Raw genomic sequence first — 21,063 nt, forward strand, 5'->3', positions numbered from 1 at the left:
CTCAGGAACCTGTGCCTGCTCTCAGCACCCCTCACCTATGCAGTCGTTGTTGTGCGAGAGGATGAAACCCAGGTTGCAGCGGCAGTTAAAGGAGCCAATGGTGTTCCTGCAGGTTCCATTGCCACAGGCGTCTCTCTCACACTCATTAATATCTACAAAGGAACAGAGGAGAAATAATCCACTGCCAACAGACAGAACTGAAGGCAAAAAGATTGTCCTGTCTCCCAAAAAGAAAATTTTACATAGGTTTACACACTCAATATTAACATCTACAAAAATAATCAAGGGTCCAACAATCATTTACTTTACTGTGGCTCCTGTATCACCCTTCCCAAAGTAAGTCTAAGCTATCTTGGAAGCATTCTGAAATCTCAGTTTGTTCATACAACACACAGATGACAGCTGTGAATGGGTTAAATACAAAATTCCCTTGTTAATGAAGATGACTATTTCTGAAAAAGGTTCTTTTCTGGCAAGAAATCTACCCTTCATTCCCTCTATTACCAAGTAGGCCGTATACAACTGCTGCATTGCAATAGTAATCTATTAAATTCCTTGCCTAAAGGAATAAATGCAACAAGATGCTCCAGAAAATTCTAAGAAGAATGAAATATTTTCTCAAAAATGAAAGCATTAGCAGTTCATTAGACAGGCTATGTAATTTTAAAGGTTCACTCTGATGAGATGGTTTTCATTCAGTATCAGCTTTTTATCATCTCTAATGGCCAGTTTTGCACCTTTGTTTGGTGGTAAATGGCTCACAATGTCAGTTATTGTAATGCAACTCATTACAGAGAGAACAGACTTAGTAACTACCATACTGGAAACCTAAGTTCAGGTTAATTTGATATACTTGCCTATACACATTGTCCTGTCATCGTTGGTTTTGAATCCGTTGTGACAAATGCAGTAGAAGCTTCCAACAGTGTCGATACACTGCCCATGGCTGCAGATATTGGGAATTTCTTGACATTCATTCCGATCTGAAAGCAAAGAGGTGCAGTGAAAGTTAAGGCTTCTAAACTACAAGGCTGGAAAGATGCATTAGCAGCAACCAAGACAGTACCCAGTGCATGGCAGGACTTAAAATAGTATTTTTAATTTATTAATGACAAAAACATTACCAAGTAAATCCCAGAAAAGGAGCTTAGTTGCATGTAAATGACCTCTTCCAGTATGAATGGACCTGAACAAAATTTAGCATAAAAATGACGTTTAGCCAACTCAAATGCTTGCTGGAGGGAAAGCATATCACCATGGCTTTGAAAAGCAGAATTAATGACACGAGATTGGAAAGGGTCTGAGTCTGAATTCTCTGTATTGACTGCAAGAGGTATGAAAAAGGCACATGAATTACAGTTTGCATTCTTCTCATGAAAACACCTACTTGCATTTAACCCCATTTGACTGTAGCACAAATTGTATGATCAACTCATGGAAATCAACAGAACAGAGAGAGGGATGAACACCACACTTTTCTCACTAGGCTTACAGGGAGATAAAAGGCACTGTGGATTTATCAACTCATCATGCAGAGATAAAACAGGTACACATACATGTGTTGCAGCATCCATGAAATGTGGTGATTCTATAAACTGGACAGAGCTCAAACAGCAAGAAGGGTAACTGCTATATGGAGTCAGGAATATGTTGTATAATTCTGCACAGAAGGGGGCAAGCTCTCCTGCCAGCATGTGATTGCTGCCTTACAATAGCAGGGCATCTCTTACACTTGTTCAACAGCCAACTGCTTCCTGCTACTCTTGTTACAAATGCTTTCAAGCAGAACCCACGATTCTATCAATAGTAAATGAAATAAAATGTTAACAAACAAAATGTTTGCTCTCTGGCATAGTTTTTTCCATGACAAATCAGAAACATGAATCAAATGAGGTGTTTCTGTTGACCTCATCAGCACCAAGAGCTAATTTGATTCAATATGCTTCCTTCCTTCCTATGCTGCAGCTCCAAAGTATTAGAACTCAGATGCTGCCATGAGCTTGTATTAAAATTGATTAGGCTCTAGTGTTCAGTAATTTTCTTTTATATGCAATCTAAGCTGAGCAGATGCAGTTTCTCAGCAAACCATCCCCAGGTTGTTGTAAAGAGTCAAGTTGTTCCTAATTGCAAAGGACTTCTTGTACTAAATCTGGTTTTCCTGTCTCTCTCCTGCACTGTGCTTGGCACAGGGACAATCAGCACAAGGACAATCCTGACAGCCTCATCCCCAGGATCTCTGCACAGCACATGGGGCCATGAGTAACTCTGGATGGGTGTGCACTGAGGACCAAGCTCTCCCAATGTTATTGATGATACCACTGCTAATTGCAGTCTGAAGAAGGCAGAAGGAAAGCCAATGCTGTCTTAAGAACTCCCAATCTTCACAGCTCAGGAGAGCAGAGACAAAAGAAAACCTATGACTCTCTGGTGCTTTGTGGGCAAATGAATAGTGATGCCAAAAACTAGTTTATAAGAAAAATTATTTATTTTACCACAATAGAGAACTATCTTGAAGGTAAGATAAATGCAGTGCTCCTAGTACTGTGGCTGTGATGAATCAGGTTGGATTCAACAGCACACAAACTACTCAGCTGTGATCATTTTCCACGCAGTAGCATGGCTGATCCAATACTGCAAGGTGCTTACCACTCCCTGCTCCCAGCAGAGTGGTTGGGAATTTCCTTCCTTTGCTGGATCACGTACTTTATCAACCACTTTTATTTTTACTCTAATTGTGTAACTTTATTTTCACCAAATATAAAATAAGAGCAAAATACAGGGAAGTATTACTGTTTGTGCCAATTCATCTCTGGAATTGTAACCCATATCAGAACCTTCCCTTGCTCTTCCTGTACTGCTGCAATGAACCCTTAACAACAACAATTACATTAGGAACATATTGAATATTTACATGTGCCACTGCATAGCTTAACAAAGCAAAGTTTTAGTTCTCATAGTAGTGTACTGATTTCCCCTACACCCTTTTCCCTCAAGGGTCACATGAAACAATGAAAAACTGCACTGCAGGGAAAAGTGAACTTCCTAAAACTCAAGTACTCAGAAGCAAAAACCCGAGGAAAATGTTACCAGCTTCCGTTGTAATTCTTATGTTGTTCAGAAATGTATATAGTATATAATATTTACAGCAGCTTGACCCACTGCAGTCTTCAAAATCTCAGCAATTCTTCAAGTAAGCAAGATAACATGAATGCCTCTCTGGACTAAGATATTATAAAAAAAGTAAATAGAATAAAAAACTGCAGTCCCACTCAGTGAGTATTTAAAAATAATGTTATGGGGTCTGTTTAAATCTGTATAAAAGTTAGGAAATTCAACAATAAGTTTTTCAAGTTAGTTACTGCATACAGGCAAGCAGATAAGTCTAGCTTATCAGCAGAAACTCCAGTAGCAAGCACTGAATTATTTGTAAAAATGCAAGTGGAAAATAAATTGCTAAAACACATATAGAACATCATAATGAAAATCAGAAAATACAGAAAGGTAGTGAATCAAATGGTCTTCCCTTCCTAGACGTGACAAGGGCTAAAGAAAAATGCTTGTATTTGGTGGGATAAAGTGAAAGACAAACACCTACTTAAGTTTTTAACTACCACTTACACATCCATGGGATGGGCCTGATGTTTATGGGATGCCCTAAAAGACTTCAAGAAAAGAGTTCTTGAAGTTGAGATCATCTCCTGAAATACCAACTTTCTGGAGAGGAGAGATGTTTTCTCAAGCCCTTTAAAATCCCCTTGTGTGTGCAGCCCTGGCAGGCACTCACCAGTGCAGCGCCCCGTGGACGTGAACCTGTAGCCAGGTTTGCAGTCACAGCGGTAGCTCCCAGCTGTGTTCACACACTCTGCATTTTGCTGGCAAACTGGTCCGTTCTGGCACTCATCAATATCTGTCAAGACAAGAGAGGAATTTGATTTTTATAGTAAGCTGGCAGTGGAAAGATGTCAAAACCACATTTTTTAGCATACAGGTATTAGAAGCTTTCAATGTAAACACAATTGCAAAGCTTTAGGCAAAAAATTTGCATCAATTTTCCTTACTTCAGCTGCTGCAAAAGGAGAACTTTATCTCCCTAAAAATGTAACTGGATTTCACTTAGAAGCAGCATACAGAAGATGCTTTTACTCAAAGCTCTCAATGCCTTGCCTGCAGCATCCATGTTGTCAGCAGTCATAACTCACACCAGAGAATGACAGCAATTCATATGCTATCTTCAGTTTCTCCATTACAGTGACTAATACAATGTTAGGGAATGTTTAAACTGGAAAAAAACCCACGTCTGTTTATATTTTTTACAAAAATATTTGTTCCATTAGAAAAAAAGTACTTTGGAATTAAAAAAAATGTGCTCATGATCTGACTCAAGAGTACGGTTTTTTTCTTGGCTTCAGTGTCAAATATGAAAAAACATGTTTCTTCCCATGACTGCTGACTCGTGCCTTCAAGGCCTTAGATGTCTGACAGAAAATGTGGTGTTTTCTATGCAAAAGAATTCAAAATGTCTGAATTAACACAGATATTACACTGATACCAGTATTCTCCCCTCATTAAGGATGCCTAGCAGGGCTCTGACTCGGCAGTGTCTGAGTTGCCAGCCTGTGAAACACCATTTCTCTGAATGAGAGGAGCACTCTACCTTCACAGATCAGGAGCTTGTCATTGTAGAAGAAACCCACAGGACACTCGCATCGGAAGCTGCCAACCATGTTTATACAGATCCCATTTTCACACACTCCAGGAATCTCTCTGCATTCATCAATGTCTGCAAGAATAATTTTTTTTTTAATACTTATATTGAGCACTTCGTGGAATCTTACAGAGTATGTCCTTATGCATTTACCCTTTAAGATAATTATCAATCATAATGCAAGCATCAGAATGTTCCCAACTGAACAGTGAGTGTGTCATTCCAAACTGTGCAAACATAGGCATTTCCCATTTTCTCAGGTTCTGACTCTTTACTGTACTACAGGTATATCCTGCTACAGACAAACACACAGGGCATCACATCTTTTCTCATGTCTCCCACCCACAGCCCTGATGAATCTCATCACCTTCCCAAGAGCTACAGTGGAGTCACTGGAAAGAGCCAGAGAGAGAATGGAACTGTCTTTGGTTTAATACAGGAGAGCATGACTGAATGCAAACACTTACCAGAATTAGTTTTGCACTGTTTTACCTTTGTTAATCTGAAAAGACTTTCAGGGTTTTATGTAACAGTTTCAAAGTGCCAATGACAGGTAACATCTGAAGTGCTGCCAACGTGCTATTAATTAGATTGATTAAGCCAGGCAGCCAGGGCTTGCCAGTGCTTTACATACACCCCAGTTAAGTAACTGATTTTGGCAGAAAAAACCCCAGCTGCTATTACAATTATATGTCTTGCCTATTGGGTCCTTACACATCTTAATATTCTGACATGAGAGAGTTCAGAGACTCCTCCAAAGCCTCTGCCTTTAGTAAACATTGCCATATGCACTGAGGTACCCAGACATAGAATATGGTGGGAAATGATCAGCTAACAGGAGTTTCCATCAGATAATGTTGTGGTTTTTTTCATTTTTTGGGGGTTTTTTTTGCTGCTGGATCCAACCCTTAATTTTCTACATTAGATTCTGTAATTTTGAGTCCTCTGACATACAGGATGAGTAAAAATAGAACTATTTCTGTTTCTAAAACAAACACCTGGAGCAACTATATAGAACTTTAACCCAAACAGAGATTAACATCATTGGACTGTAAGCAAATATTAGAGGGTACACAGAGCACTGCCCCTGCAGAAAGGGCTCTCCTTTGATCCTGTGTCTGCAGGTTAAGGGACATGAGTAACCCCTGTGCAAAGCAGCAGCCTGAGTGCCACAGCCTCGATCCCAAAGCAGCAGGGAGAGCTGTGATTTGCACAGCTGTGAGAAGCTGTGTGTGCCTCAGTCTCAGCACAGGCCTGCATGCACTGGGATGTACTGGTGGGCTCTGTGGGACAGCCCTGCTGTTTCCACTGGCTCCTGAACTGCATAGCTCCCTGCTGTGGCAGCGCAGACAGAGCAGCCTGCAACACCCCTGCACACATGCAAACACTGCCCTGCAGCTTTTACCTGTGCGTGTCAGCAAGACCCAAGGGCTCCCTGCTGATGCTGATGAGGGGCCCAATCAGCTCGGCAATAATTTGGACTAATGCTAATAGCCAGAAGGGGAAACTTTGCTTCCAAGCAATGACCTTGTAAATAATAAATATTGTACTTTTCTGGAAACTCTTTAAAAATTACATTCCCCACTTTACTGGAATATTTCCATCTAACTAGCTAAACACTGCATCACAGCAACAGCTTCATGCTAACGCATCTGATTACTGCCTATATGCCATCTCTGTTTGTTACAGGGTACATTATCTGCTTTTCATTTGCATTTTAGTGTGAATAAAAACAAAAGGGAGTCCCTTTAGGGATTTACTCAATTCCTTGTCCTAGAATTCCTCATTCTCTCCCTCTTTTTGTTTTGCAATTTGTTACTCACGATTCAAATGTAACACACAATAACATATGTGAGAAATATTCCAGCTGAGCAGAAAAAAGGATTTTTGTGTCAAACCAATACCCAGGGGGACTGATGTGAAATGTCAGACTAAATCTTGGTTTAGTTTGAAGGAAAGACTCCCAGTTCCTCACAGACCAAATGCTGGTTGGCCTTACTCCCAGGCCTCTCATTCCCAGTATCTGTGCCCTGCTCATGGAGGACAGATTACAGTTTCTTTGGAGCTGTGCGTTGCCTTGATTACAAGCAGCAGCTATCACTGCTGCCAGCTAGGAGCAGCCAGGCAGAAAGTTTGCACTTAAGTTGGACATAAACAGAGGGTTGAACTCCATTACACTGTTTAATTGTTATTCCTCCCATGAAAACAAAAACTGGGAAAACAAACCTCCCTTCTTCCCTGGGCAGAGGTAGCATGGAATTTAGTTCAAAACATAAATTAGAGCTCACCAACTGGTAATCCTGTATAAATGTCAATGAAGAAGCCAGGCCTTTGACTTCCACACAGTGTGGAGAATTCATCTGCAACAGGAAAACAAAGCAGTGATTAAAGCATTTGGAATTGATCAACAGTCTAAAACTCATCATATCCTCTGGCTGAGAAAATTCTTCTTCTACTCTTTGAGCACCTGCAGGGCACGCAGAGGTAGGCAGTCCCTTTCCCAAACTCACCATGTGAGCTCACTTGGGTTCTCATCCAGTTGGGCTCACATGCTTATTTTGCTCTGCTTATGCCTATCCCTGTGAACTACAGTGTTTGCATACAACTTCAGATCTGTCTCTAAAAACCTGAACTACAAGTTGGAAGTTAATCAAGTGTCTGGGAAGCTGCTCTTGAAGCAAACCACCTCAAACCAGAGTGGGATGTCCTGCAGTCTTTTCCACTGTGGAAGAGTCATGTATGCCCACACAACTAGCAGAGAAACTCCTACATTTTACATTTAGCTGCCCAACACAGATTGTTCTCAGAGCACTCCAAGGTATCTCTGTAAGCCCATGGCTGCCACAAAGGCCCTTCATGGCAAACAGCAATCGAGGCAGAGCAGACCAGACCCCGTATTTGTTGGAGCAATACCAATAAAATCTTGGTCAGCACCTCAACACTGGATCAACAAGCACTTGCAAAGAGATGGATTAATCAATATAGATCATGAAGTCTCTGAGACAGAGAAACTGGCACAGGGGAAGCACAACCCAGCAGCACGGACACAAACCACTCAACACATGCCTTCACTGTGACTAGGACTGATCATCACCAGGAGAAAGAAACAACTATTCCCTTCATTTTAGACAAAAAAGAGCAGAAAAATACATCTCTAATGGTGTTACACTCACTAATAGTGATTACCATGTTACCAAGGCCTTCAGATAGCTTTGCCATGCAAAAATGTACCTGTGCTCGGGATAGGACACTGTTCACAAGGCTTATTCCATGCACGCCCAATGTTGTAGGAACAGCAGCACATTTTCTTGGTCATATTGAAGAGCAGCTCACCATCACAGGTTTGATTGTCAGCATAGTAATTTCTGTAACACAGACTTCTTCTCATATCTGTGAAAATGAAGAAAACCTCAGGCCAATGCAGTAGGTAACTCTTAAGGAAGATGATCTCCCTGGCCCAAAGCACAGAGATAAAGCTTTAGAGAAACCCCAGCACATACCCATGCAGTTGTTTCCTCCGTTGACTTGCATGTAATCAGGAGGACAGATGCAGGTGTAGTTCCCAACAGTATTGTAACATGTGCCAGGCCCACAAATGCCAGGTGTCTCACACTCATTCACATCTAGGAGAGGACAAACAGGCAGTGAGTGAGTGGCCACAGAAGCTTTCTTATCGTGCTTCTGAGAACAGAAATGCTTCAGTAACGCCTGAGGTAGGAAGGCACTGGTGGAGAAGAGCTGAAGGGGCTCTGAGGAACGTCATGGGGGACGAAGCCACACAGAGAAGGACGTGGCAGCACCGGCGGCCATGGAAAGCCTGGCTGTGATGCAAAGGTGGAACTCTGATACATGTGTGCAGCTCAGAAACAGCAACTTGGCTTTTGCACCTGTTGCACAAAAATAGTATTTGAGGATCTCCTCCATTCTGGATTCTTGTATCTGGAAAAGAACCAAAGCGGTTCCCTGACGGGTTCCCACTGAGCATTGCCTGACTGGGGAAAGTGAGCAACTTTCCCAACACAAGATGTCATATTTTACTTGATCAAGAGAGTAAGTTTTGTTTGAAAAAATCTAACCAAAACCAAACACACCATCCCCAAAACACCTCAGTTCCCAAAAGTTAAAAAATATTTCCCCAGCCTTACAATTTTAGAGTATCTTTGACACACCACTCAGCCTCTGGTGAGCTATGTAAGCGCAGTATGGATGAAGCACTTTGGTTCAGCCTTAATTTAGGGCCTGAATGTTTTGTATTTCTGCAGTGTTTTGCACATCATAGGCACTACATTAACATTATTAACAATCTGGAAGACTGAAGACAGCCTGGAAAATGGGAAATTTTAGAACTTGATGGGTTACTTAAGGTTTTATATCCAGTACACCCTGAGAGTGGCACGTAATGTGACATGTACTACTGACTGTGCTATGGAAAGGAAAATGTTTTGCAGCACAACCAATATTTTCAGTTGGCCACTGGATCAGCAGGAGTAAAAAAAGCAGTGGAAAAATACATGGACACATCAGCCCACCAGATTCATGGGGAAAGTTTGTTCTTTTATCTGACTGCTTAATCATTGCCCATTAACAAACAGCTATTTTTTTATAGCCAGTTAGCAAATTTGCTTTACTTATAGAAAAAATTGTAGGGTTTTCTGGTTTTGATCAAAATATCATTTTAAACAAAATTTGCATATATTTCAACATAGTCAAAAAGGAATTGTCACACTCTCAATGCAAGACTTCAACTTGCTCAATTTTCCAACCCTAAAGCTTTACACTGCTTAGTCTGGTTATGCTCCTTTTCAAGGAAGATTAATTCTCTGCATAGTGATGTGTCACTATTTTCAAAGAATAAAGCAGAAGACTAGTTAAGTGAAAGCTCCATACCATCACACACTCGAGTCTCTTCATTCAAGTAGTACCCTGATGGACACTGACACTGGAAGCTACCAAATGTATTAATGCATTTTCCTCCTTGGCAAAGTCCAGGCAGTTCTTGACATTCATCAATATCTGTCCAAACAAACCCATAAACATTTCATTAATGTTTTCCATGAAAAAAACCAACCCAAAATTCACTATAGAGTTTCACAATTTCAGACATGTAAAAATAGAGGAAATTGCAAACATTACCTTCCAATATAACTGTAATAGGGTTTGGTCGGAATCCTTCCCCTCCAGGGCAAAGAACCTTATATTCAGCTGAAGACAAAACAAATTTATGAGCACATGATAGTAGAAACATTTTCAGAACAATTGTTTTTGAAAATGGATCAGATTATTACAGATAATTTAAATGTAAAGTTACAAACTAACCAGCTGGAGACATTAGGTTTTACTCTGTTACACCATCTGCTATTCCATTTCATAATGTAGTTTTTGGTGTAATAGCAAACTTGCTCAGAAGTGATAATAATATTCTGACTGAATCTTTCTCAAAGACCAATAAAGTTTTTGGTTAAGACCAGTGGAAGCCTGTCCCCTGCACGTCCACAATAAATGCACACCAGTATTTGAGCTACCTGGCTAAATTAGGCAAAAACCCAACAAACACATTGGTGTGTTGAAGCCAGGAAGAGCAGACTTACTTGTGTTCACAAGTGGGCAGTGCTCACAGGGAACCCCCCAGGCTTTGCCCAGGGAGCAGCAACAGGAGGCCTTGGAAACACCCACTCCAATCTCATTGCTGCAGAAGGTGCCGCCGTTATCTCCCCGAGTTTTGATGTCCAGGTAACAGTTGCCAGATCGTGTATCTATTCACAATGCACATAATGACAAACACATCTTAGGAGAGAGCAAAACACAGCACATCCTCTCAGGGTGAGGGATACCTACAGATGGCTCCCAGTTCTTGCAGGACACCAAAGCAAGTGAGTTGTGCTGCCCAGGGGGGCCCAGCATTTCCCATTTAGGTAGGTTGTTGGTGCCCCATTCCTTGCTTTTTTTTGACCTTTCACAAAGTAGGAAATTTATTCATCATGACCAAGGGCAGTTCAGTCAAGCTTTTTCTCATTTTCCCTCACATTTTCCCCCACATTTGTACATCCTTCCAGTTCCAGATATCCACTGCTTTCTCCTCTACTCGAGGTTTACAAGTAGGAAAGCATCTACTAAATGTTAGGAATTTCAAACATATTTAAATTTGAGAAGCATCCCCACACACTCTTAAACAAACAAAACCAAAAAAATATTAGGATTACTAAGCAGTTGGAGCCTAATACAAGAGCATTTCCATTGGTCATGAAGCTGCACCTAGCCAAGTGCACTCAGTGCTCCAAGAGAATGGGTGGCTTCATGCCACAACTTCATTTGCCTGCCATCTTGGGGCCAGCTGGATGTGGGCTTAAGTTTGTTGAATTTTAAAATTGTCTCCTGCCTGCTGTAAATTGTGGACAGCTCTAACAAGCCCCCAGGGCTTGGTTCTGGCAGCAGGGCACTGCTGGCATGCTGCATCAGCTCTGGACATGCTCCTGCTGCCCTAGTACAGCTTCCAAGCCAGGGGCAGTGGGGTGGGAATTGAGGAGCCTGATCAAGGCCTTTCCCATGACCTGGGGCTTTATTCCTAAGCAGTGAGGCTTGCAGTCCCTCTGTGGAACTTCACTTGCAAGTGACACAAGGAGTGGTCCCTTACCAACGCATCCAACTCGGGTGGGATTCAGCTCGAAATCAGGAGGGCACTCACAGGTGTAGCTACCAGCAGTGTTGATACATGTGCCACTAATGCAGGTTGTAGGGTCTGCACATTCATTAACATCTGCAAGAAAAAACAGCACATGGTAAACAAATACTCAAGGACACTAAAAACCATTGATATATCAGGTACCATATGCTGACCATCACAAATCCATTAGTTATGACATACTGATCTCCAGAAAGCTCTAAAAAATAAACAGGCATTTCAGAAGAACAGTGGTCTGAGATTAACTCCTAATTTCATAGGAAAAAGAAAAAGAAGCATTTTTCCTGAAAAAAATCAGTCTATGAACAAGATTCACATGAAGTACTAAAAAATTACTTAAGGGAAAAATACAAGACAAGGCCATAGCTTACCATCCAGTATTGTGAAGTACTGTACAAGGCACAACACATCTCTGCCAGAGGGGTTCTCTCTGATCTGTTTTTCCCCTTCTTAAGGGGATATCAGAGGTTGACAAAGAACATTAAAGAGAAGCATAAAAAAGGTATGGAGAATCCTGTGTTATACAGTAGGGAAGTCTGCATTTTCCTATATCCAGTTTGATTTGTACAGCTTCTTAAAAGAAAAGGAGCTGACTGTGGCCCTAACAGAAGATGAAAAAGCCTGTTGTTCCAAGTTTTACCTGTGCAGTTACCACCACTTCTGTCCAACTCGTAGCCCACTTCACACTCACATCGGAAGAGTCCAGGGAGGTTATGACAAGTACCATAGACACAGATGTTGGGAAGTGAGCACTCATCAATATCTGGTTAAGGAACAGGAGGGGAAAAATATGAGGTTTCCTTATCTTTACACACAGACAGAGAACTGTAAAAATTTTCAGCAGCATGGATCTGGAAGACAACAGCTTCTGCACACCACGTAAGACAAGAAAAAGTAACATGGAAGATTTATGTTGGAGCCTAAGGAACCTAATCCATAGCAATTTTTTGGGAAAAAGGCTCCTTCTAATAACTCTGGAAGCTATGCCAGAAACCATCCTAGCTTATTAGTGGGCTGATCTGACAATTAGCAATATTAAACATAGCAGAAGACGTGCCTTAATAAAATGAAGTTTATTATAAATCAGCAGTCATCTGCAGAAAGCTGGACACCAGCAAGGGAAAAGCCTGTGCCCAAAGGTGAACTTCATGTTCATCTTCAGGTTTCTCCATTTGACAGATCTTAAGTTTGGCAAGCAGGCACTTTTGTGCCTTTCCTCCAAATCACTGAGTCTGATTCAGTGTTTACTGAATGCCACATGCACTGCACAAAGAACAGCTGATCTGATACAGTAAAAAAGTGTGTGTTTACAAAGGACCTTAAAATACTGCACTTAGTGTACACATCTGAGACACGAAGGCAAGTCTGTTTTAGCAACAGGAGCTAGCCTCTCTAAAAGCTATTTAAACTGAGCTAAAAGGTTTGAAAGTAAATTGTTTCATGAAACATTACAAAACCTAATATTGGTTCAGTTTAAAGAAAAATTCACTCTCAAATTATTTCACTTGCTAGGTTACTAAAAAATACACAGAACACGTTTCAAGGGGAAAAATCTTACTTATAGTGATGCACTTATGAACTCCATCAAACACCAGCTGGTATGGGTTATTATGTCAGATGATAAGGCTGCATCTTCTTGACTGACTTAACTGATCAGTGGTGTACCAAATAAGGATTTCAAATGTTCAAATCAAATCTATGACCTTAATCATGTTGGTAATGTTTATTATTTGATTGTTTTGAATCTTTGCAGATGCAAAGCTCTTATGAACGAGTTGTAAACTGTTAACTGACAGCTCACTTTCGAAAGTGAACAAATATTCATACAGGATTTTTTTTGTGGTCATATAAACTTCCTGCAAGGCTTCACACTCTGATTCTGCACCTCACAGAAGCCCTCAAAGCATGTTCATTGTATAGGCTACCAAATCACTGTTTTTCAGCTTCATACACACCAATGCAAAGTAACAACTTCTTCTGTTTAATTGTTTTGAATAAAATGAAGAACTGGACATAAATGATCAAGAAGAAATGGCAGCTATCGGTGCCATTCGGATCACCAATCAAACCCCAAAATAATGTATCATAAGATAGGCTTTGAAAAGCTGTTCTCTCTGTATGCAGCAGGTAGATGAACATCTAGAGGTCCATAACAAATAAACTGCAGAAAAGCAACTACTACTGAAAATTTTCATGCAGTTCTCAATACAACCACAACAGCAAACAACTGTAAAAAATTGGAACATAAAATACTATTAAGGCAGAATTTGTTGAGAGTTGTTTAAAGCTTACAAAGAATTACCTTCACATGCTTTCCCATCTACACTTGGCAAAAATCCCATTTCGCATTCACAGCGATACCCTCCAGGGGTGTTGAGGCACTGCCCATTTTCACAGAGGTTCAAGTTTTCTGAGCATTCATCGAGGTCTGTAAAAGGAAGGGATATTGCAAGTTAGCAGTGAAGATGGTTTTTCCACCAACATTTGAGCTGAAGCACACAGTGTTCTGAGCATTTTAATTATTCTATTATATCTGAACACGTGCAGAAGAAACTGCAATCTAGTTATGTGCAGAGGTAACTACATGTAACAGCTCTGTATATTCCTGACATGTTGAAAATACAGTTTCTAATCAAAAGGAAAATCAGAGAGGCACAGACTCCTAGAATAGCTACAGTTAATAACAATTGGAGGCAGTACACAGGGGCAAATTTAGACTCAGAATGAGCATGTGAAATTTATTACAGTTATTGTTTCTATTACAGCAAAGCCTAGAGGCAGTAATTGAGAAAAGAAAAAAATAGGTTTACTATGCAGTGAGGAAATATATGGTAACAGGCAGTTCTCCATGCCAAACATCAAAACACTGACAAAAAGTGGCATGAAAAGAACTTCACCAGAACTGAACTGCAGGTTAACAGCTGATGAGAAAAACAGCCTTGCTACTGGACTCCACTCACCTTCAGCTAGATCACGGCCTGACTCTCTAGCTGAAACGTTACACATCACAGAAACACCTCCTTACTGCAACAGGGTCTGGCTGGCAGCGGGAGTTTTGAAGTCCATGGCTGGTAAATCAAATATCACCTACCAGGGGGAATGCTGCACACTGCACACTTTGGCAGAGGGCTTACAGAACATTTGAGTGCTCTAGTTTGAGTCCCAGACACCTCTTGAATTCACAAACAATAAAGTATCCAAATTAAAAAAAAAAGTTCTATTGAATGCAGAAACTCTGTAAGCACTCCATCTGAAGGGTGCAGCTTGCAGATTCCTGGAAATCATCACACAGGAAATTAACAAAGAGCACTGGGTTAGGAAGGCCACTGAGGAAGCTGAATCAGATTCAAGATGAAATTATATTGAGAGAATTAAACAGAATCCCAGGGTCTGCTTAGAATTTGGAATGATTCAAATTCAGCCTTAAGAGCCTGATAATCCAGATTCTCAGATGCTCTAAAAACCTGCTGTAGTTGATAGAGTGCTGCTGATTTGCACCAGCTGAACACCTGGCCCACCAGCTCTGTCACACGGCTCTGCTCCAAACAGAATCCGCCTCCAGCGAGCCCCCCGGGCACACTGCGGCCCTCAGTGCAAGAGCAGGGCTCCTCAGCACTAAGCACCCATGAGCTAAGCTGTTCCTCAAAGCAGAAGACTGAAGTGTGGGTGGGAAGCATCTCTCTAGCAAAGTTTTATGATCTCATTTACAGTTCATAAAATGAGGTTTCAGAAGCAGCTACTTCCTTCATTCTACACGCCAGCACTGCATCCTGACACCAGCTCTCAGGATGATGGAGTAAAGAAGACAGACATCACACACTCACTTGTGGAAAGGACAAACATTTTTTGGCAATTTTATTAAGTAATTTTGATGCATATGCCCTGTTATTTAAGAAAAGGTGAGTAGCCAATGGACTAGTTTACTAACTAGTCAAATTACATGATCAAGCATTATTTTAATAATTTTGCCACTTACTTCAACTAACAAGGAAAGCAATTTTTTTCACTTTTATCAAGTGAAAAAAAGTGATTTAGACTATGTATAATATATAGTATTTCTTTTAAGCAATGGCAACCTAGGTGAAGGAGAAGACAATCAATGATGACTTATTACTGAAAATTTCAGATGTTTAAAAGCTATTTTTGTGTATTGGATCATAGACTAACTTGGGTTGCACAGTATCACTGGAGTTCATCCTTTGCTTTCCTCAGACAGCTCACCTGTACAAGTGAAACCATCCCCAGTGTAACCTTCTTTACACAGGCAGCGGTAAGAGCCCATCGTGTTCTTGCAGTCAGCATGTGGGCTGCACATGTGGGTTCCATTGGAGCACTCATCCAGATCTTTAAAACAATAAAAAAGGGAGGAAAAAAACAAAAACCAAAAAACATTAGTTAAAAAACACACATGAATACAACTTTAAATAGTGTATGGAACACAGAAGCTCTACTTTAAATAATCTTCCATAATAAAACCCACACACATGTGTGGCCATCTGACTGAAAAAGTGGCAAACAGCTTATTTCCAGCCCATCAAAGAAGTTTGACAAGGTAACTGTGACTGAGGAAGCTCCAGGGCACTCAGTACTAAGACCTGTACCCTGTTTCTATAGGGAGCACCAGGAGGCCCCTCACTGCCTCCCATTAGCTGCCCTCAAGCACAAAACATCTCTCTCCATGGTCCAGTCTGTTCTCATTGTTTCATAAGCCAAATATGAGATAATGCTGATTTCACAGTTACCATGGTGGAGAATTTGTCCTCCAACAGATCATGTCAAATCGACCTAACAAGTTCGATAACCATTTGTCTTCTCAATTTATAGGTTTGGTATTGTTTTCTTCAGAATTGCTAGAACCCCATCTGACCTTACAAATAAATACAAATGCATAAGACCCTCACCTGTGCACTTGATGCCATTTCCAATCCAGCCAGGGCTGCAGCTACATTTGAAGCTTCCTGCTGTGTTTGTACATATGGCGTGTCTGTCACAGTTATGGGCTCCAATTTCACACTCATTGATATCTGCAAAAACAGAGATGTTTGAGGAGCTCATGGAGCACATGTTCTCATGTCCAGATAACTGGCACTAGAATTTCTCAAGCAAAACAATGCAAACATGAAAAAAGCATGCATTTCTTTACATGACATTCAAAAAGGAAGGTGAAAAGAAACTCACGAGAAGAGAAGAGAAGAGAAGAGAAGAGAAGAGAAGAGAAGAGAAGAGAAGAGAAGAGAAGAGAAAACAAAACAAAACAAAACAAAACAAAACAAAACAAAACAAAAAACAAAACAAAAGAGGATCAAAGCAAAGAAGCATGTAGCATATTTCAAATGTGCTGCCCCACTACCTGTTTTTCTGACAGGCATATAAAGCAGTGCTGCTGCAGTTCACCCCAAAGCCTACATTCAAGAAGGAAAACTACCTCAGAAGACAGGTTTCCCAGTGTGCCCATCCTGCAGAAATGGGCAGAGTTGGCAGAGAGGGACCACACTGGTGGCTCCACATTGCATGGTTTGCTAAGAAGGCTCTGAGGGAACTTTGCTGCCCAGGGACTCCTGGAATGTAGCACTCCCACAGCCCCCATGTATCTGCACAGATGCTGATGAACACCAGCCAGGCACCGCCAGCCAGCTGCCCCCAGGATTATCCCCAGGCAGGGAATGAAGCAGGTTCTGCCTGGCCAGAGGTTGTGTGGAAGGTGGGGGACAGGCTGTACCACTGTATTTAACATGACAGCTGAGGGGCTCATCAGAAATGCAGTTTATTAGGAACTCAGGACACCTAACACAACAGGAAAGAGTCAGCATCCCTGGAGACACCAGGCAGCAAGACATCCAGTCTTCAACATACACATTCATTCCAGCACATTCTATTTCAGTACTTACTATTTTCACCTTATTTTCATTTTTGGGCGTTCTCTGGCAATGTCAAAATGTATAGGCTGCAAAAACCAAACTGAACTCCATTCTTCCTTCTCACAGAACATTATTAATGCCCCATATAAGTACTTGGAGAACGTATAAACTCAAAGGCAAAGTTTTCAGAAATTACTACTGGTAACTAAAACAAAACTGGTAGGAATTTTCTTGCACATCTGAGCTATGGATTTTACAGTATTTTCTGTAACTGAGCTCTCAAACTGTGCTTTACTTCCGTGCAGGATGTGATTTATCTAGAGTTCCCATCAAACCACATAAAACTGAAACCCATTTTTTTAGCCCTCCCAGGTGACTTTGATGTTGCTGTAAGCCAGATCATCCCACTCTGTAAAGCAGCTGATGGAAAGGGAAAACAAGCTCACAAACTCTACATGGTTCCACAGACAAAAACCCAGCTCAGACCCTTCTCAAGAAGATGATTAAGAAAAGGCATCAGCCATCAAATATGTAGCAACCTTTGGGATTCTCAGCCCCAAAATCACAGACTTGAATTTCCCTATGATGTTACCTAAAAACAATTAGCTCTATTTAAAGAAGGCAAGGTTGTGGAGCTACTGGGGAAAGTGTCCAGGTATCATCTTAACCACTTCCTTCACAGCACTTTCTTAGGCTTGTCTATCCACACTTCTCTAGACAAAAGGCTGTGTCCTTTCACTATGCCTGGTACACATATTTTGCCCTTCCACAAAGGCAACACATGACTTCAAGAAGCAGACAACATCTGTTTGTTATCCTAAAATTAAATACTCAAGGCCAGAAAACCCCCAAACCCACTGGTTGAGGGGGGGGGCAGGGGAGGAGGAGTGTTTGTTTGGTGAGTTTTGTGCTTTCTTGGGGTTTTTTGTTGTTGAGATTTTGGGCTTTTTTTGTGTGTTTTGGTTTTTGGGTTTTTTGTTTTGTTTTGTTTGTGTGGGGGGGTTTGTGGTGGGCTGGCTTTTAATTTTTTGGAACTTTTTTAGTCTGTTGAAGTGGAATTTCATCCAATCTTACTTTTCTGAGTCTCTTTCTAAGTGAGGCATTGCTTTGACTCAAAGCCCCAGACATGAGCATTCCCATAATCCGAATGCTGACGTGTACATATGCATCTAAATCTGGCAGCTGGAATCTACCATTAATGAATGTTGACTCCACCAACAGGCCTGAAAACATGCAAATGGACACTTACTTTTTAAAACTTAAAAAAAGGGTCAGGAGCAAATGATCTCAGGGCAGTTTTGCCTTTAGCATGTGCAGGGACTCATACAAAGATAATATCACCCTAAACAGGAAACTCGCATCTGTCAAAAAATCTTAAGGGTGGCCTGAAGAAAAAGCAACTCATTTTGGCTTGGGGAAAGACTGGAAGGAATTTAGAGAGGTCAGCTACAGTATACACTGACATAAAAAAGCTGAGGCAAACACTCTATATTTTAACCTTTACATGATTTTAAACCCCAAACTGTTAAACCACTGCTCACATTAAGACTCCACTGTGTTTGATTATTTGATGCTTTAAAACATACAATCACAAGTTTCCTTATACCCTGCAGAGCACAACAAAACACCGCAAAAAAACCCCATCACCAGGAGAGAGGTTTCTGCCAAGAATTTTTTTAAACCACCAGCAAACACAAACAGAAACTTGCATGCAACAGCTACACCGCAATGAAGTCATGCTCAGGCTCAAGTTTAAGACAACCCAAGCCAAATGTTCCACTCTCCATAAAGTGACTGTGGACTCCATCCCACCACACAGCGACCCACTGACACATTGTACCTGAGAACCCCCATTAACATCTCCCAGTGGAACAGCAGCACCACAACACTGGGGCACTTGCAGTGGACACTTGTTCCCCCATCAGCTGTTTGACACACCCACTAAAAAGCTTAGAATCTTCTGTGGGATGAAAGCTGCAAGTATAAATCCATATCCAAATACGGGTATTTATAATGGGCTCAGCTTTCTCAGGCATCAGCCACTGAAATGCCATTCCACTTGCTTTGAATAAAAAAGCTTTTCAGCTTTTCTCCAGTAAAAAATTTTAATAGCTTTCAATGCTTTTTTGCCTGGGTAAAGCTCAAATAGGGAATGCAAAATGTATTCTCTAATACAGCTACCTTTAAAGGGACATTGTAGGGCTTATTTCCATGATGCATGGAAAGGTTTTCAGATACTTAAAGCTGATTGAAGCATATAAAATATCATCATTGGCTTCATCCCAGATTTTACTTCTTTTCACCTGCATTTCACTCAGATGTTGTTTTGCTATAATCCCTATTCTTTCCTTTCACTGCACAGCTGAGTTATAATTGCACTGCAATTATTTCCAAGGCAAAAGAGATCTTAGACCAAACATGGTCCTGTGTAAACTGAAATCAATGGAATTTATGCCTGCTTATACTGGAGCTTAATATGGATTTATGTTGCCATAAGAATTGAATTATGGCTTGACAGAATGAAACAGAAAGGAGAAGTTGAGCTCTGTAGGGGAAAAATTAACTCAATATCTTTAATAAAAGCACAAGTCCAGCCTGTTCTGTCTGCATGGCAGTACAAACAGTACTACACTCTTCAAATACTCCAGCTATTTTCGTTTAATTGTCTGAAGACAAAGGCATTACTCGGTCTGAGTAAAGGCATCATGACCCAAAGAGCACCCACGAGGACACTACTCAAGGCAGGGTTTCACACAATGATGGCCTATTCCCACTGACTTCATGGGGATTTTCACTGAAGAGTAAAGGAGCGAGTCACTGATTTATATCAACCTTCTTCTGCCTCCAGTATGAGTCCGTGACAAGCCAAGGAAAATAAAGCCATTCCAGCCAGAGACTGACACTGCATCCTCAGCCGGTCCCACTGTGCCCCAGTGCTGCTGCACACGTGTTCTCAGCTTTGCAATTGCACAACTCCCATCAATACTAAGGGAGTTGTCTGCCTACAACAGATGAGAATATGCATGATAAATAATATGCAGGTCTGACATCATAATAATCCCAAGCACTCTGGGGAAAAAAACCTGTCAGTCACCCTATTTTGTTGGCTCCTTCAGTTCTCTTCTTTGGACAAATATTTTTTCTCTCAAGCCTTTGGCAATTAATCATAGTGGCACAAATTTTTAGGGCTCTCAGTGTGTGTGCAGCAAAAATACACATCATCTGTACCTGTCACCCTTTGCACTATGCTTGCAAAATGTGGCCACCAAAGGAAAGAAACTGCTAGCCAATATCTGCACAACACATCCTTACCCAGTCTGGAAGTGGATCATCGAAGCTGGCCAGAGAGGAGCATGGCAGTAAGTCACTGTTTCCTCACCTGTACTCTAGAAACATCCCTTTGCATTTGAACAGAACGGGAGTGTACATGAACTGAAAAAAATTCACATGTTCATCACTGGGCACGAAATCCTCTAGGTACTCTGTGAATTGTTTTCTGTTAGGTTTTACTGGGTTTCAGTGGTCTATAAGGATGCTTAGCATACTGTAAATTTAATTCAGACTCCACCTATGAATCAGTACTGTTTGTCAGGAATTATGCAAATCCCTTAAGCATTTTGTGACTTTCACATTTTTTTGGCAGTCTCTGCATATCTGTGCATTTTATCGCACTGACGTTGCACTGGTATTTCGAGCCTGGGTCCAGTTCCCCAAGGGCCAGTCGTCTGGTGGAAGTCACAAGGCATTTCCTCCTCCTGGGTTGCTGCCCATGTAATCAGGTAGGAAAAACTAAGGCTTTTCAGAGGGAAAACACTGGGAAT

General features: G+C 41.1%; 1 protein-coding gene across 4 annotated transcripts in view; it reads right to left on the reverse strand.

Annotated features, from left to right (window-relative positions):
• The window catches only part of FBN1 (fibrillin 1), a 144,836-nt gene that overhangs the window by 20,688 nt on the left and 103,085 nt on the right, over positions 1–21,063 (reverse strand). For all 4 annotated transcript variants that reach the window (XM_069025321.1, XM_069025322.1, XM_069025323.1 and 1 more), the window contains 15 exons: positions 16,286–16,408; positions 15,606–15,728; positions 13,687–13,812; positions 12,025–12,147; positions 11,337–11,459; positions 10,294–10,458; positions 9,839–9,907; positions 9,593–9,718; positions 8,206–8,328; positions 7,937–8,095; positions 6,994–7,065; positions 4,655–4,780; positions 3,785–3,907; positions 858–983; positions 36–152 (listed from right to left, as the gene is read on the reverse strand). In XM_069025321.1, coding sequence (XP_068881422.1) covers positions 36–152; positions 858–983; positions 3,785–3,907; positions 4,655–4,780; positions 6,994–7,065; positions 7,937–8,095; positions 8,206–8,328; positions 9,593–9,718; positions 9,839–9,907; positions 10,294–10,458; positions 11,337–11,459; positions 12,025–12,147; positions 13,687–13,812; positions 15,606–15,728; positions 16,286–16,408 — 1,824 coding nt within the window. The remainder of the gene's footprint in view (positions 1–35; positions 153–857; positions 984–3,784; positions 3,908–4,654; positions 4,781–6,993; positions 7,066–7,936; positions 8,096–8,205; positions 8,329–9,592; positions 9,719–9,838; positions 9,908–10,293; positions 10,459–11,336; positions 11,460–12,024; positions 12,148–13,686; positions 13,813–15,605; positions 15,729–16,285; positions 16,409–21,063) is intronic.

The sequence above is a fragment of the Aphelocoma coerulescens genome, chromosome 10, assembly GCF_041296385.1.
Source record: "Aphelocoma coerulescens isolate FSJ_1873_10779 chromosome 10, UR_Acoe_1.0, whole genome shotgun sequence".
Lineage (NCBI taxonomy): Eukaryota > Metazoa > Chordata > Aves > Passeriformes > Corvidae > Aphelocoma > Aphelocoma coerulescens.